At 41.6% G+C, this 17973-nt stretch overlaps 1 protein-coding gene across 2 annotated transcripts; it reads right to left on the reverse strand.

Moving 5' to 3' along the window:
* Window position 1: 1 nt before the first annotated feature.
* Window positions 2-16507, reverse strand: ppp4r4 (protein phosphatase 4, regulatory subunit 4). Of its 2 annotated transcripts, none has more exons than XM_061929883.1 (24): window positions 16318-16507; window positions 13983-14056; window positions 13725-13827; window positions 13499-13646; window positions 13352-13425; window positions 13158-13264; window positions 12973-13080; window positions 12763-12884; window positions 12587-12697; window positions 12297-12436; window positions 12096-12215; window positions 11672-11749; window positions 11489-11572; window positions 11343-11396; window positions 11024-11129; window positions 10720-10867; window positions 10506-10650; window positions 1455-1493; window positions 1313-1384; window positions 1175-1238; window positions 1005-1076; window positions 837-927; window positions 557-618; window positions 2-471 (listed from the first exon to the last, which is right to left on the reverse strand). In XM_061929883.1, the coding sequence occupies exons 1-24, from the start codon at window positions 16414-16416 to the stop codon at window positions 56-58; spliced, it is 2637 nt and encodes an 878-aa protein (XP_061785867.1). In that variant the 5' UTR covers window positions 16417-16507; the 3' UTR covers window positions 2-55. The 2 variants fall into 2 exon arrangements, with proteins under 2 accessions (XP_061785867.1, XP_061785866.1); XM_061929882.1 differs by having other exon boundaries at window positions 11211-11396.
* Window positions 16508-17973: the final 1466 nt, after the last annotated feature.

Below are 17973 nucleotides of genomic sequence, written 5' to 3' on the forward strand. Positions count from 1 at the left end.
GATATAGCAGTTTTCATTCAACAAAGCTGTGAATATGGGTGTTGTTGACAGGAACTTACATGAACAACTTCCTTGACTTGCTGTCCTTCAGTGCAGTGCTGTGCTGATCAATGGATTTACTGCGCTGGAACATGAAGCTGTTCTTACTGCTGCTGTTGTCGCTCTGGTCAAAAGCATTACTCCCAAAGTTTGTTTGGCTTAAAGTATTTGTCCTTCGGTCCAAGGTGGTTCGTCTCTGGACCACGGTATTAGTTCTGGGTTCAATAGGACCAATACTATGATCTAAATGACTGGCTCTATGGTTTGTCATATAATGACAATCCCTGAGGTCTAAGGTATTTGTTGCTTTTCCTTCTGAAGCCATCATGTCAGGGAGATCGGTGAAGTGTCTGCAGATCAGCACTGGTTTATACGAGGTGGGCGAAGACTTGGACAGCACAGCCGGGGTAAGGTTGGTAGTTGAGAAATCATCTGCTTTCAAGAAGGGATGGATGTATGATTAAAAAAGAGAATGATGCTCACACTACTGATGCAGATTTATTGTTGGAGATGGTACCTTTGTTGTTTAGTATTGATGACTTCCAACTCGCACAATGACCACTAAACTCTTTCCGACTGCTAAAACATAAAGAACACAGAATATGATTGAAGTAGATCTAGAGGTAAAGGTTTGGCTGAAGCCAACTCAACCCTGAGGTCAGGTCGCACTGACCCCCAGGACCATCCTGAGACCATACTCCTGAGACCACCCAAGAACTACTCTGGCACCACACTGGGACCAGCTTGAGACTACTCTGAGAACAAGAACAGTTCAATTTAGAAAGAACGAGTCTCACCTAGTTTGTTGTGGCGTGTCGGGTTTGCAGACAGGTGACTGACTGCTGAGGGATCGACTCCGTGACAGTTTGACCCTCCTCATCTCTTTACCTTCATAACAAACAAACATTATGATCATCATCAATTGAAAAATTCCTTTCAAAGTTTTGCTATGTGTTCAGTCTTACAGGATGAGGACACCGACAAGGACAGTGACTTAGACTTGCTTGACTTTGACAGACTGGGATTACGGTCTCTTCCTGTTGCATACAAAAATATGAACAAGAAAGAACATATTTAGGAGTAAATAAATTGCTTGTTTTACTTTCTTTTACAAACAAAAAAACATTGTTCTCACGTCGTCTCTCTGACTGTTTGACTGAATTCGATTTGGTTTCGCCCTGCTGGTTTTCCAGTTGCTCCTAGGAACATAAAATATCATTCCAACATGACAGGAAGAGGATCAGTGAAGGGGATGTGGAACTTTCACACTGACCATCTCCAGCAGCAGAGTCTCTTCTGCCTCTTTCTTGTGGTCCAACAAATTGTTGTCCTTCCTCCTCTGAAACTGACATAAGACACAGAATGAGGACACAAATCACACTTTCAGCTGTGCAACTTTCAAATGTGCTGCTTACAGGTTCTGTGAGATCCAGTTTGTCAAGTTCCAGCACGACCTGAAAAGCATCATAAGAGCAGAAAAAGGTGTCATGCTAAAAAATTGTCCAAATTCTTCTTTTTCTTTTATTTCTAACGCACCAATGGAGAATATAAGTTTTTCATAAGTAGCAGATTTGTCACTATCAATCAGTCTTTACATCCTGACAAGGAACCTTAAATGGAACCAGCCCCCCGCCAACCACCCACCCAGCATAAGCCATTAATCAGGGACACTAAATTGTTTTGGGGGCCATGTTTATAGACAGCTAAGGGCCGGGGACCAAACATCTCCCTTCACCATTGGTTTTATTTTTTACAATCCCTCGCAAAAATTTTTCGTTAATTTGGTTAATCTTTTTTTTTGTAGAAAAAAGCCAGTTAACAGACAAGACAAAACTAATTTCAAATGGCAACTTCCTGATTTCAAAGAGGAACTGCACGAAAATACAGTACATCAAGACAATAAATTATGGTTGTCAGTTTCATGTTTAAATCAAACAGAGTGGAAAAATGGAATTACCTGATTCTGAGGAAAGAATTATGGAAAAAACACAAATGGAACAAAAAAAACCCTCCAACACACCACTAGTACTTTGTTGCATCACTTCTGCCTTTTAAAACATCTTGCAGTCTCTGAGGCATGGACTTAACGAGTGACAAGCATTACTCTTAATGAGTTTTGCTCCCCTGCGATGAGGGGGCGACTTGTCATCATCAATCAATCAATCTTTATTTATATAGCCCTAAATCACAAGTGTCTCAAAGGGCTGCACAAGCCACAACGACATCCTCGGTACAAAGCCCACATACGGGCAAGGAAAAACTCACCCCAGTGGGACGTCGATGTGAATGACTATGAGAAACCTTGGAGAGGACCGCATATGTGGGTAACCCCCCCCCCTCTAGGGGAGACCGAAAGCAATGGATGTCGAGTGGGTCTGACATAATATTGTGAGAGTCCAGTCCATAGTGGATCCAACATAATAGTAAGAGTCCAGTCCATAGTGGGGCCAGCAGGACACCATCCCGAGTGGAGACGGGTCAGCAGCGTAGAGATGTTCCCAGCCGATGCACAGGCGAGCGGTCCACCCCGGGTCCCGACTCTGGACAGCCAGCACTTCATCCATGGCCACCGGACCTGTGCCCCCCCCCCCTCAAGGAAAAGGGGAGCAGAGGAGAAAAGAAAAGAAACGGCAGATCAACTGGTCTAACAGGGGGGCTATTCAAAGGCTAGAGTATACAAATGAGTTTTAAGATGGGACTTAAATGCTTCTACTGAGGTAGCATCTCTAATTGTTACCGGGAGGGCATTCCATAGTACTGGAGCCCGAATAGAAAACGCTCTATAGCCCGCAGACTTTTTTTGGGCTCTGGGAATCACTAATAAGCCGGAGTTCTTTGAACGCAGATTTCTTGCCGGGACATATGGTACAATGCAATCGACAAGATAGGACGGCGCTAGTCCGTGTAGTATTTTATACGTAAGTAGTAAAACCTTAAAGTCACATCTTAAGTGCACAGGAAGCCAGTGCAGGTGAGCCAGTATAGGCGTAATATGATCAAACTTTCTTGTTCTTGTCAAAAGTCTAGCAGCCGCATTTTGTACCAACTGTAATTTTTTAATGCTAGACATAGGGAGACCCGAAAATAATACGTTACAGTAGTCGAGACGAGACGTAACGAACGCATGAATAATGATCTCAGCGTCGCTAGTGGATAAAATAGAACGAATTTTAGCGATATTACGGAGATGAAAAAAGGCCGTTTTAGTAACACTCTTAATGTGTGATTCAAACGAGAGAGTTGGGTTGAAGATAATACCCAGATTCTTTACTGATTCGCCTTGTGTAATTGTTTGGTTGTCAAATGTTAAGGTGGTATTATTAAATAAATGTCGGTGTTTAGCAGGACCGATAATCAGCATTTCCGTTTTCTTGGCGTTGAGTTGCAAGAAGTTAGCGGACATCCATTGTTTAATTTCATTAAGACACGCCTCCAGCTGACTACAATCCGGCGTGTTGGTCAGCTTTAGGGGCATGTAGAGTTGGGTGTCATCAGCATAACAATGAAAGCTAACACCGTATTTGCGTATGATGTCGCCTAGCGGCAGCATGTAAATGCTAAAGAGTGCAGGGCCAAGAACCGAACCCTGAGGAACTCCGCACGTTACCTTAACATAGTCCGAGGTCACATTATTATGGGAGACGCATTGCATCCTGTCAGTAAGATAAGAGTTAAACCACGACAAGGCTAAGTCTGACATACCAATACGTGTTTTGATACGCTCTAATAAAATATTATGATCGACGGTATCGAAAGCAGCGCTAAGATCAAGAAGCAGCAACATAGATGACGCATCAGAATCCATCGTTAGCAGTAGATCATTAGTCATTTTTGCGAGGGCTGTCTCCGTAGAGTGATTTGCCCTGAAACCGGATTGAAAAGGTTCACAGAGATTGTTAGACACTAAGTGTTCATTTAGCTGCTGTGCGACAATTTTTTAGAGGATTTTCGAAATAAAGGGAAGGTGGGACACCGGTCGGTAGTTTACCATGAGGTCAGGATCGAGGTTAGGTCTTTTGAGCAGAGGATGAATAACCGCTTTCTTGAATGCTAGGGGAACAGTGCCAGAGGAAAGTGATAAGTTTATAATATTTAGCACTGATGGACCTAATAATACAAAAAGCTCCTTGATAAGTTTCCCAGGAAGTGGGTCAAGTAAACATGTTGTTTGTTTTATCCCACTTACACGCTGTAATAGTTCCTCTAATGTTATTTCATCAAAAAGAGAGAGACTATTTTGTATTGCAGTATCCGTCGTAGATACAGTTGTATCTGTGTTCATAGAACCCAGTTGTAGCTGGGATGCGTTGTCTTTAATCTCCTTTCTAATGAGTTCAATTTTCTTATTAAAGAAATTCATAAAGTCATCTGCCGAGTGGGTGGAGCTATTGGGAGGAGTCCCTTGTTGGGTTAGCGATGCTACTGTACTAAACAAAAATTTAGGGTCGTTTTTGTTGAGGCGGATGAGATTTGAGTAGTATTTAGCTTTAGCTAAGGTAAGCATGCGTTTATACGATATTAAACTATCACTCCATGCTTGATGGAAAACCTCAAGCTTGGTCGCGCGCCATTTGCGTTCCAACTTTCTACATGATAATTTATGAGCTCTGGTTTCCTCTGTAAACCATGGGGTGCGCCTTTTAGGGGCCCTTTTTTGTTTTAGCGGTGCTATACTATCAATGGTTTTGCGCAGGGCATTGTCAAAGTTGTTAGTGAGGTTATCAATAGAGCCGACATAATTTGGGAATGGTGCCATTACCGAAGGCAGTTGGTCAGCAAGAGTCATCGTTGTGGCGGCATTAATGTTGCGGCTGCTATAGCAGTTATTATTATTATTAGTTTGTTGACAATGAGTCAGAACTTCGAATTTTATAAGGTAATGATCGGACATTACTTTAGTATACGGGAGTACCATAACTTTGGAGGTGGTGACACCCTTGACCAGCACTAGATCTATCGTATTGCCGTTGCGATGCGTAGGTTCATTTATTATTTGTGTAAGACCACAGCTATCAATTATAGTCTGGAGCGCCACGCACTGAGGGTCCGATGGGGTATTCATATGGATATTAAAGTCCCCCATTATGATTATATTGTCTGCGTGCGTCACTAGATCAGCAACGAACTCTGAGAATTCATTAATAAAGTCCGAGTAGGGCCCTGGGGGGCGGTAGATAACAGCCATATCGAGAGGCAGCGGTGCGACAGACCTCATAGTAAGCACCTCAAATGATTTGTATTTATTATTTAGGTTAGGGGTAAGGTTAAAGTTTTCATTATATATTAGTGCGACCCCCCCACCCCTTTTAAGGGGACGGGCAATATGCGCATTCGTATAGTTAGGATGAGATGCCTCATTTAGCGCAAAAAATTCGTCTGGTTTGAGCCAGGTTTCGCTAAGACCAATGACGTTAAGATTGTTGTCTCTAATGACCTCATTAACTAATAACGTTTTGGGAGACAATGATCTTATGTTTAAAACTTGTCCGCCTTCCGCCCGAATGCTCCAGCACTCCCCGTGACCCCGGTAGGAACAAGTGGTAGAAAATTGATGGATAAAAATTTGCTCTAATTTCCTTGTATTGCTGTTGTCAGATCAGCTTTACAGGTTGGAATCTTGTCATGGACCATTTGTTTCAATTTCCACCACAGATTTTCAATTGGATTGCGATCTGAACTATTTGCAGGCCATGACATTGTTCTTAGGTATCGTTCTTCAAGGAAAGTTTTTAAAGTTTTTGCTGTCTGAAAAGATGCATTATCATCTTTAAAATGATGTCAACATCCCCAAACATCTTTTAATTGATGGAACAAGAAACATGTCAAAAATGTCAATGTTGACTTGTGCATTTATTGAAGATGTAATGACAGCCATCTCCACAGTGCCATTACCGGACATCCAGCCCCATATAATCAATCACTGTGGAAATGTACATGTTTTCTTCAGGAAGTCGTCTTCATAAATCTCATTGCAACGGCACAAAATAAAAGTTCCAGTTCATCACCTTTCCCAATGCAGATTTCATCGCTGAATATGACCTTTATTCAATCACTCATAGAACACCATTGCTTTTCTTTAGCCCTTTGTAACCTTTTTTTTAGGATTTTGTTTAATAACTTTTTAATGATTTTCTGTTTTTAAATCCCATTTCCTTCAGGTGGTTTCTCACAGTTCGGTCACAGACGGTGAATCTAGTTTCCGCCCATTTGTTCTTAATTTGTTTTGCTGTATCTAAAACATATTGCTTTAAAGTAGCAGTAGAGTGGAAAAACAAGTTGACATTATATGCTTAATTGTGTTTTATTGTATCAATTAAACAATATCCAATTGTATTTATTCTACTCAGTGGCCTTGTGGTTAGAGTGTCCGCCCTGAGATCGGTAGGTTGTGAGTTCAAACCCCGGCCGAGTCATACCAAAGACTATAAAAATGGGACCCATTTCCTTGGCACTCAGCATCAAGGGTTGGAATTGGGGGTTAAATCACCAAAAAAGATACCCGGGCGCGGCCACCGCTACTGCCCACTGCTCCCCTCACCTCCCAGGGGATGAACAAGGGGATGGGTCAATGCAGAGGACAAATTTCACCACACCTAGTGTGTGTGTGACAATCATTGGTACTTTAACTTTAACTTTTAACTTTATAATCCGCAAAGTATCTGAAAATACAGTCTAAACATCGCAAATTCAGTCAGCCATTTTGAATATTTCGCTCCGAACATCTTCGATAATTTCCGTAGATTGACGTCACTGGAGTAACACTTCTGCACTCTGACCATGTTATCAGATCCGTCATACTGGAAATACGCAAAAACTAGACAGTGATGTGCTGTCTATCATTTACAATCTCTATATAAGAAATTAACACATATGTTTTTCTCTTTTTATGCATTCTAAGTCATACATAAATAAATACATCAATAGTCCGTCAATGGGAGTTCTCTATTCCACCTACAAACCCTCTAAAAATAACTATCCAAAACCTGCCAACAATACATGTTATACATATATTCACCTGAATATTAACCAAATATTAGCGATGTTGTTATTATAAGCGTCTCGTCTTGTCAAAGTTATTCTAGATTATAAATCATGCCTCTCATCTTGATATTAGGAGAATTTAGCCATACATCTAGAAGTTGTTAATCTGTGACATTCAATGGATACCCATAGATAGAGACAAACACACACAACTGAAGACATTGCCTGCAGGGAGACTTTTCCTTGTTAACCCTTCGAGTGCGTCATGATTAATTCTTCATATAAACGGGAAGATATGGACATCCTATCAGTCGTCATCACAGTGAGAGCAGACATTGTGCAGTAAGATATCGTTCTATTATGTTCTTAGTTTGTATTTCTTGTTTAGCACTTAACAATACTGCTTCATTATGCGTAGTGTTTTACTAAAGTTGGATCTGTTTAGCTGAGCCTCTAAAACGTATTGCTCATCTTATATCCAGGATCAACAATATACGTTTCTGGATTATATATTTTCCCAAAGTAATCGTAGTTGGCTCTCATAAAGTCTGCATGATTTGCATTGTTGTTGGTCATGAAGGGATCTCCGATTCCTACCTCTGCGTCACGAGACCACGTGACTGGCGAGACCATTATCTCTCAAAATGGCTCAGGAATCTCCTTGAGATTAATATTATTTTGATCATATCTATTTATTCTCAAACTTCGTAAGTCTTTCGGTGTCATAATCAGATATATATGATAATAGCTTCAATTTAGAGGCAACTTGTTTTTCCACTCTACTGGTGTGTTTTCTGTTTTGGTGCTTCGATGTTTGATGTATGCCTGCCTTTTACAACCTTCTCATGTTGTTTGTACTCGTTTCAGATTTTTAGACACAGCTGAATGTGAACAATCAACATCTTTTGTAACAGAAGTTTGCTAATCCTTAAAGTTCAGTCACACTTTTCTAGGAGATATATTTCTCAGATTGATCTGACCTTTTCTCAGATTTAACTAATATTCATCACATTTAAGTTTGAATTTAATGATGACTCTAAATATTATATCTAAATGTTAAATCTAAACCTAAATCTTAAATATAAATCTATATGTTGTATCTAAACCTAAATCTTAAATCTAAACCTATATGTTAAATCTAAATTTAAATGTTAAATCCAAACCTAAATGTTAAATCTAAATCTAAATTTAAATGTGAGCGCTAAATGTTGAATGTAAACCTACATTGTAAATCTAAACCTAAATCTTAAATCTAAATGTTAGCGCTAAATCTCTCGCAAAGTGTAAAGATGAATATATATATAGTATGTGAAAATTCCACCAATCCGACGCCTCTCAGCCGCAAAGCTGCACCCACATCTCTGCCTCTCAGTGCAGACACACATACACCTTTCTTACTGCGGAAGAATTAAGCATGACAGATGCTTAATGACAAATAATGAGTGTGAGTGTACATGGTGTGTTGAGACAGTTGGACGCTGCACTTCCGCGTTTGACAATGAATGGAATTGCTTCTAATTACACAGAGGGATGCAGTCTGTTAGAATACACATATTTCTATTTGTATGTGTCTTCCATCATTTCGCTGCGCACCTACTTCATGATTGTGTCACATATGAACACTACATTACTGTAAACAACGTGGTCACTGTCATAAGCTGGCTTCAATTGCAGCAGCCGGTGACACGCTCGCTTTGGATCGGTTCTAAAGAATATGTCTTAATCGTGAGCTAAATGATAAAAACATGATTTTAGTGAGTGTGTATTAAAGTCATCCTTCCTTCGTCTTACTTCCTTTTAAACCACGCTTCTCTGACAGCGGTGCTGTGTCAGGCTGCAAGGAGAAGGAAGATGGAAAATAAGCATATTAAAAGGCGCATATCGGCATGCGCCGGGTCTGAACCTTTGACAAAATGATGATTTCACATTCACTAAGATCATGTTTTTACCATTTAGCTCACAATTAAGACATATTCTTTAGAACCCATCCAAAGCGATTCTGTCAGCTGGCTGCTGCTTGCAGTGACCACTTTGTTTACAGCGATAGTGCAGTTCATATGTGACACAATCATGAAGTAGGAGCGCAGCGAAATGATGAAAAGACACATACAAACAGAAATAGGTGTATTCCAACAGCCTGCGTCCCTTGGTGTAATTAGAAGCTGTTCCATTTATTGTCAAGTGCGGAAGTCCAGCGTCGATGTGTTTGAGTGTCTAATCCCGAATCTCCACTGAATGCGAAACGGCCGCGGATCGGCTTCACCGTGGTAGAGCGACGCCATCTGGCGTCTGGAAATCCCCACAGCCGTTCTGTTATATAATGCATAATTTGTGCATAATGACGTGATAAGGAAGGTAGTAATAGAGCGAACAACAAATTGTTTATTCTGTCCTTCCAGAGAAGCAGGAGCAAATAATCTAGGTCCTGACACTTTATTTTTTGCAGCAAGCAACAATACAACAATAACATCATCTCTGGCGAGCGTGTAACACAATCAGTCCTCTGCTTTACCGGTCTCCGTATCAGCTGATATTTTTTTGTCGTCATAAAGAAATACAATCATGTGTGCTTATGGACTGTATCCCTGCAGACTGTATTGATATATATTGATATATAATGTAGGAGCCAGAAATATTAATAACAGAAAGAAACAACCCTTTCGTGCGAATGAGTGTAAATGGGGGAGAGAGGTTTTTTGGGTTGGTGCACTAATTGTAAGTGTATCTTGTGTTTTTTATGTTGATAAAAAAAATAAAAAATTTAATTTTTAATTTTTTGTAATTTTTTTTTTATTTCTTGTGCAGCCCGGTACCAATCAATCCACGGACCGGTACCGGGTGGTTGGGGACCACTGCTCTATAGTAAACATTTTATTTTGGTCTATTTATTTCGTCAGAGTTATAGGAGCGCTCCTGTTTTTTGGGACCTTCTGCAACAAGCATTCCAGTGTTTTTGAGAATCTGCTCCAAAAATGTGAGTTCCTCACAAGTTTTTTTAACTGAACTCGCGGGCTACCACTTGAATAGCCCAAAGCATGAAAAGGAAGGACCTAAAATGGAATCTTGAGGAACACTTTTAGTATAACTAAAGAAGTTGAACAAATGATTATTGACTGCATTTGAAGTAGACAAGCTACAGCAACACCTTAGTTACATAAATGACATTACGGAAAAAAATTGTAACTGACAAAAAGGAGTGGACTTAAAGGGAAAGACATGACTAAGATATGTAAATCACAAGTTTGGACCGCAGTGTTCTATGTTTGCTCGAAATGTCAATGCAGGGATCTACCAATGTCTTTACAGTTGTTTAAGTTCCTCTATACAACAGGAGCAATACGGTGTTTTTTTGGAATTCAGTCCAAAAATAGTTGTCTCCTATGTTTTGAACTGAACTCAGGGGCCGTGTTGGTGTCATTCCCGGGCCGGATTTGGCCTCCGGACCGCCAGTTGAATATCCCTGCAATAAAGGAAGGATGGTTCACCTTGTGAATGGCCGTGACCACGTCTTTGTCTTTCTCCCTGCAGAGGAGCTTCTGCACACAGAAATCCAGCTGCATTAATAGCTGATTGTCGACAGGCAGGCGCAGCGATGACCGCAACAAGGGCAGCATGTGGCAGAGTTTGTACCTGGTGGTGACCCAACAGGAAAAAGAGCAGTGTCACACTGGCACGTGGAGGTTTGCAGTGTTGGCCTACCTGACGTTGGCCACAGGATCATGGACCAGTTCTAGAGCTGGGATCAAGAAATGTCTGTTGAAGAACTTCCTGGAGAAAATCTCATTGGCCTTTTCACAGACATCAAGAAATCGTAGACGATTCCAGTAACTTCGCCCCTGAGCCAGAGCTGAAGAAAAACAGTAAGTCCGTCATTTGGTCATATGCCATGTTCAACTAGAGGTCCTTAGGATGGATAAGGAGCAAAACCAAAGAGAAGTAATGCAGGTCATCTGTCACGGAACGTTACACAGAACCTGAGAGTGAAGCCCCAGAGACCTCTGACCTTGGATCATCCACTCCATCATCTCTCGACGATGCTCCTGTTTGTGGTTATAGCGAAGGAACGTGCAGAACATTCGTGCAGCCTCTCTCTGCACTGGCAACACCTTCTGTAAGCAAACAGGCATTGGTAAAGCGTTAGCATCTGCCATGCTTCACTTCACTGTGGGGATTTGGTTGAGTATGCTGACGTTGCTGGTGAGGATAAGAAAAATGCGGGGAGACAGACTCTGGTGCAGTGGCTCTCCGGGGAGAAGTTTGGCCAGATTGCTGTAACGCTGCAACAGCTTTTCATGCAGCCTCCAGCGCAGAGAACCACTAACCTTCTGCTCAGCTGACAGCAGAGCCGACAGCAGTTCGGAAGACTGGAAAGAACCCTGTAGGATCCCCAGACAACACGGTGCACACTGCGATTACATCACAGAAGAAGTTGGAGAACCACAGGAGATGCTCTAGTTAGTTTTCTGACCTTCTGCTCCTGCATCAGTTTCTCTCCTCTGAACAGAACCACCTCCAGAGTTTGCTCTAAGTGATTCATCAGAGCATCCAACACCTCAAAAACAAAATCAAAATAATGACAAAGAAGATTTATGTTATGGAAATTTGGAGAAGGTTCTAGAGAGTGTGTGTTATTTGTCCTGTGATCTCAGACCTCCAGAGCGTCATCTTTCAACAGCATCAGAAGCTCTTTGTGGACCAGAGGAACATTTGAAGTGAGCGACTTTACCACCTGACAATGAAATACATGAACACAGCTTTTATCATGCAAATTTGATTTTGAAAAAAAACTTTAGACCCAAGAAGAAATGTTGTTTTGGTACATGATTGAAAGCAACAATTAATCACTCCGACAGTGGGTTATGTATTAGTTTGTTAGTTTGTATGTTTTAGTAACATAACTCAAATAGTTTAGAGCAGATTTTTATTAAACTTTTAGGAAATGTCAGAAGGAACAAGTGATTAGATTTAGGTGTCACTGTCTGGATTCAAGATGTATTTACACTACGAGTACTTTTTTATTTTCATCAGAACTAACTTCCGCATGGAGGAACTGGTTGTTTTTGCTTAACTCTAACCTGATGAAAACTGGAAGCTGCGCTTCTTCGGACGCTGACTTCGGGATCACAACAGAGACTTGAAAACGACAGGTACAGGTCAGTCAGGAAGTGGGAGGAGTCAGCAAAGGCCAACATGGTCTGAAGAGACAATGGTTAGAGAGAGACTGTCACTCAGATTTTGCGCTGTTTCTTGTTTTTTGTGTTTTTATGTTAGTCCACCGGCAGGTTGTAGCAGCAGTTGCACCGGATCAGTGTTGTCTGCATGCCAACGTCTTGCTTTCTTTCAGTATTGAGACCAACCACACAAAGTGACTTGAACGTCTGCAGCAAGTGGACCTTCTGCTCGTCTGACAAACAACCTGAAGACAGCGATGACTTTAGAACCACAGACTGGTGTGTAAGTTGAAAGTGATCTGTGAAGCGATGCTAATAGGTTGTAATTAAAACATGACTCAAACTTTTTGTTGATTGTAATTGAAAGATCAGACAGAAACAGATGGGATTCTGACCTGCGAGTTGACTGCAGATTTTTCCAAACTGAAATGACAAAGATGCCAATATGGCATCATCTGCCTGGGTCACGGACATCACCAAGGGAACCACAACACGCAGTCTGTTCTCTGAGGAGCAGGCATGTATGACAAAGAAGTAGCGTTTATTAAAGCCTACGTTAGCAGTCACTCACCGCTGTCAATCTTCTCCATCAGGTTGATGATGGTGTCCAACGCTGCAAGACGGACGTCGCAGTGCCCGTCTCTCGCCAAGTCAACCAAGTCAGGCAGCAGCTCTGTGCTGGTTTCATCTGCACTGGACTCACCGAGGAGACACACCACGTCATAAAGGTGTGTGCGCTTGCTTTCTTTTCTTTCTTAAAATAAAAACATCAAATATTTACCCTGTTGCCGTGGCAATGCTCTCCAACTGGCGGCACATGCACGCTCGAACCTCAAATTCTGGATCCTGACATAAAGCGCGAGCCAATGGCAGGAGCTCTTTCTTGACCCTGAAAAAAGGGAAAGGTCTAAAATAATAATGGAAGTAAAAATAGACACATGTGCATAGAAATAGCTGATTATTTACAGGTGACAATCCAGTTTGCAGGAAACTTTGCCCAGAATGCGACAGTGGGCCAAACGGGCGTGGAGAGAATGTGAAGGCAGATGTTGAAAGACAAGAGGTCTCAGCACCTGAAGACATAAACCAAGAAGATAGAAAGGATCACAAGGAGACACATAGTTTTGACTCTGAATAATCAAGTCTTATAATCCTGCTACCTCCTGTTTTATTGTCTCCTTTGGTAAAACGTCGATGGCACACAACAGAGTCTCCAGCCAGGCGTTACTCACCGCTGTCAACAAGAGACAACATCATCAGTTCCAAGAGAGTTCTTCCCTGCAGGTATTAGGTTCAGCGTCTGTTACCTGCATCTCGGTGGTTCAGGTGGAGCAGGACCGTCTTCAGTATGGAGTAAGTGTGGGTGTGGATCAGGACGATGTCATCCTGTAGAACGGTCAGAAACGACACTGCCGCTGCTAGTTGGATTTCAGTTCCGGCTCCACCTAAGACTTCCTGAGTTAGGCAACACAAAAGTTCAGAACTACATCCTCTGTGTCTGTCTTTAGTGAATACGGCCCCATACATACGCACCCGAACCTTAGGTACCACCCAATGGAACGTCTCTGCTGGATTCTGACGGATCAGAAATGGCAGGTTAGCGATGACGCTCGCTCGCTGCACCTCTTGGCCCATACTAAAATATGGAGAACATAGCAGAAATTAAGAACGCTTTGCTTCTAAGATGTTTGGACTCAACTGACAAGAAGCGGCAACCACGCGTCCACTTTTTAGGTAGGGGACATGTATGCTTCTTCAGAGCTCACCCACATTTATGTGCTGGATTCTCACCTGAGCAGGTAGACGGCTCTGTCGATATCGTTGAGGTTTTCATCCACTGTCAGCTGACTGATTTCCTCTGCAGTCTGACAGAAAAGAAAAAATAACATAGAGTTGACTTTTAGGTATGCACCTGCGCTTAAATTGAGGGAAATTTTATTTTGTACAGAACCAGACAAAGACGCAAACAGACATTGTAATAAATCAATCTTGTAATCTTGTGGCTGCGATGAGGTGGCGACTTGTCCAGGGTGTACCCCGCCTTCTGCCCGATTGTAGCTGAGATAGGCTCCAGCGCCCCCTGCGACCCCGAAGGGAATAAGCGGTAGAAAATGGATGGATGGATGGGTAATCTTGTGGTTAGCAAGTCTACCTCACAGCCATCTGATTTTTGCTAAATCATCTTCTACTGTGCTTGCAGACCTTTACTAAGGACTCTGATGGGTGACCTGATAGCAGGGGCGGTGTTAGGGGTTGGCTATTGGCTAAACATTCAGGGCTCATGCCCTGAATGTTTTCTGAAAAGCCCCAAATTTTTATTTTTATTGCGAGGGAGAAAACAAAACTCTCAGAAGTAACGTGCATTACTGGGGCCTAACAGAGAGGCAGCAGCTGCATAAAGTAGCCTGCATACAGCTTGCCGGAGCCTCCCCTGAAGAAGAAGTGCTTCAGTACCAGCCTGCATAAGTGTGGGAAGATTGCAAACATGGACAGTGGTGTCGAAGCGGGGGTGGGAGAATTTGTATGTTACTTTAGGGCCCCAAGCAGGGGCGCCGAAAAGGGGGGGTAAAAGAGACGGATTCTAGGGGCCCATGATGGAGGGGGGCCCAGAGAGGCCCCTAATGATGATGAAATTATAATACAGAAAAAATAATGACACTCTGTTGGGGGCCCTGTAAAGACTCTTCTCATGGGGCCCAAAATCCCTAGCGGCGTCCCTGGCCCCAAGCATTGAGGGTTAGGGGAATTCTACACTTTTGTAAAGTTTTGCTTTTTATTTTATTGTATTCAAATATGTTAGTTGATGTCATAAATGTCAATATAAATCATATTTTGCTATGAATAATCTGTTCTTCTTTACTTTTTATAATAATTCTCATCATGTCTTGTTTTTGTTTGTTGAATTGTGTTGATGTTTATTGTATGCAGGGTTATAAACTGTAAGATATTTAAGTTTTATTTTGAAAGTAAAATCCGAAAACAACGAAATTATAGTATTTGCATTCCAATCTGCTTTTGGGATCAGTATTAAGCCTGACTTTTGTGATCCAATACTGTGAGCTCAAACTTAAAACAACATTTACACACTATAGAAGTGTTTGTGTGTGTGTGCGCGTGCGTGTGTGTGTGTGTGTGTGTGTGTGTGTGTGTGTGTGTGTGTGTGTGTGTGTGTGTGTGTGTGTGTGTGTGTGTGTGTGTGTGTGTGTGTGTAAAGTTATGTACAAAGAAAGTGAATTAGAGCAAGATAAGGTTGCATTTTTCTTTCTTTGCAAATCTTTTTTTTTTTATTGTTTCTATAAAACGACACACATATCTCTTCATAGTTACATGGGAAGAATCCAAACAATTAAGTTTGGATAGTAATATTTTTTCTTCATTGGAGAATATTAATTTGTAAGTGTTTTTCATTGCTTTTCGTCGGCTTTAAGGTGGTCAGCATTTGAAAGTTGAGAAGCTGTATTATTCACAAAAAAAACACAAATTTTTGCATATGTAAAAAAAATAATTTAGAGGGTAAATCCCAGATATTTTTCAATCCAAATCCACCTGTGCGTGATACGTGAGCTGGAGCCTATCCCAGCCCACCTTGCTTATTTCCAGTGAAGCCCACATGCATGTTTGTGGAACGTTAAGCTACAACCTGCATCCACACAGAGCTTCAAACGCAGATTTCAAACCTCGACCACCAGTTATATCATATGTCATGTGATAAATATAATATTAATAATAATAATAATAATATAATGATGATGTTATTATTGATACTAACAATATTACTGCAGTATTCAATATTCTGTAATAATAAGAATAAAACAGTAATAATTAAATAACAACAATGAGAGTGATAATAATAATTATGTAATAAGAGACGCGGCCAACGCATAATAACCATGAAAAAGAAAGCAATGAATGATGACATCAGCACTTTAAGCTGAGCCATAGTGCGTCACTGTGCGGGTCTCCCTCAAATTTCGGTGCGGGGGCCGCTCTTGCGCCCACACGTCACGTGACCACCGTCCTCATCAGTCAAACGTGGTGTTGCACTTTTTGTGTTGCACTTGGGTAACGCTACAAATGTGCTGAATGAAAAATGTAAATCTAAATATTATACATATTATTTAAATACCTTTACACTTCTGCGGTTTGGTCTCTCGATGAGCGCGAACTCGTGCACGTGCATGTCCTCCAGCGGTCTGCTTCCAAGTCCTGACTGGCAATCCGTCATGGTTCCGATATGGTTCCGATCAACACCTGCTGGTTCGTGTGTGACTGGTCTGAACGCTTCCGAGTGTCGACCATCCCCGGAGCAACCCGGCTGAGAGCGAGGCAGGGATGGAGGGAGGAATAGTCACGGTTTCCACGGAGATCCGTGCTCGACGTGACGTCACAATCTGTTTAAACTGACATCCTGATCCACGTGGGTTGAGGAAGACGATGATGAAGATGGATTCAATTCTTGTAGGTCTACCTACAACTTTTGTAACCCAATCTGATGCTTTAAGAATAATACAGTAATAACAATAATAATAATAATAGTTACAATAATACTGCTACTATTACTACAACTAATAATTACGATAATAACAATACTTTACTAATAATGATGATAATAGTAATAATAATGCTACTACTTGTAGTAATAATAATACTACTGCTAATAATAATGCTAACATTTGGTTGTGACTGCTAGACGTTTGACAATAACACGAAAGTTTGATCATATTACGCCTATACTGACTCACCTGCACTGGCTTCCTGTGCACTTAAGATGTGGTTTTACTACTTACGTATAAAATACGAAACAGTCTCGCTCCAACCTATCTTGCTGATTGCATTGTACCATATCTCTCAGCCAGAAATGTGTGTTCAAATAACTCTGGCGATTCCCAGAGCCCAAAAAAAGTCTGCAGGCTTTAGAGTGTTTTCTATTCGGTCTCCAGTACTCTGGAATGCCCTACCGGTAACAGTTAGAGATGCTACCTCAGTAGAAGCATTTAAGACAATCTTAAAACTTATTTGTATACTCTAGCCTTTAAACTGACCCATTTTTAGACCAGTTGATCTGCTGTCTCTCTTTTATGCTCTGCCCCCCTCTCCTGTTTGGAGAGGTTATCAGGTGACCAGGGATCAGCCTCCACGGAGGAGGCACTAGCTGTTCCAAGTCGGGAACCAGGATGGACCACTCCTCTTTGCATCAGTTGGTGACATGCTGCAGACTTGTCTCCATTCAAGATGATCCCCTTCTGGCCTCCCAATGGACTGGACTTTCACATTATGTCGGGACCCGGGGTGGACCACTCCTTATGCATCAGTCGGTGATGTCTCTATGCTCCGAAGTTTCTACATGCAGGAGGATCCCCTGCTGGCCCTACTATGGACTGGACTCTCACATTATTAACCGTATCCACTCGGCATCCATTGCACTGGTCGCCCAGGGTGGGGTCCTCACATCTGCGGTGCCTTCCAAGGTTTCTCATTGTTCCCATTTGAGTTTCTTCTTGCCCTGATGTGGGATCTGAGCCGAGGATGTCGTTGTGGCTTGTGCAGCCCTTTGAGACATTTGTGATGAAGGGCTATATAAGTCAACTTTGATTGATTGATTGATTGATTGATTGATTGATTGATTGATTGATTGATTGATTGATGTGTACTAAACAAATACTACTTATATAAACTGTATATTTGTACATGCACTACATAAACTGTGAATTTTTACATGTACTAAACTAATACCACGTTTATAAACTGTATATTCATACATGTATACACTAATACTACTTGC

This window comes from Nerophis lumbriciformis, linkage group LG34, assembly GCF_033978685.3.
Source record: "Nerophis lumbriciformis linkage group LG34, RoL_Nlum_v2.1, whole genome shotgun sequence".
Lineage (NCBI taxonomy): Eukaryota > Metazoa > Chordata > Actinopteri > Syngnathiformes > Syngnathidae > Nerophis > Nerophis lumbriciformis.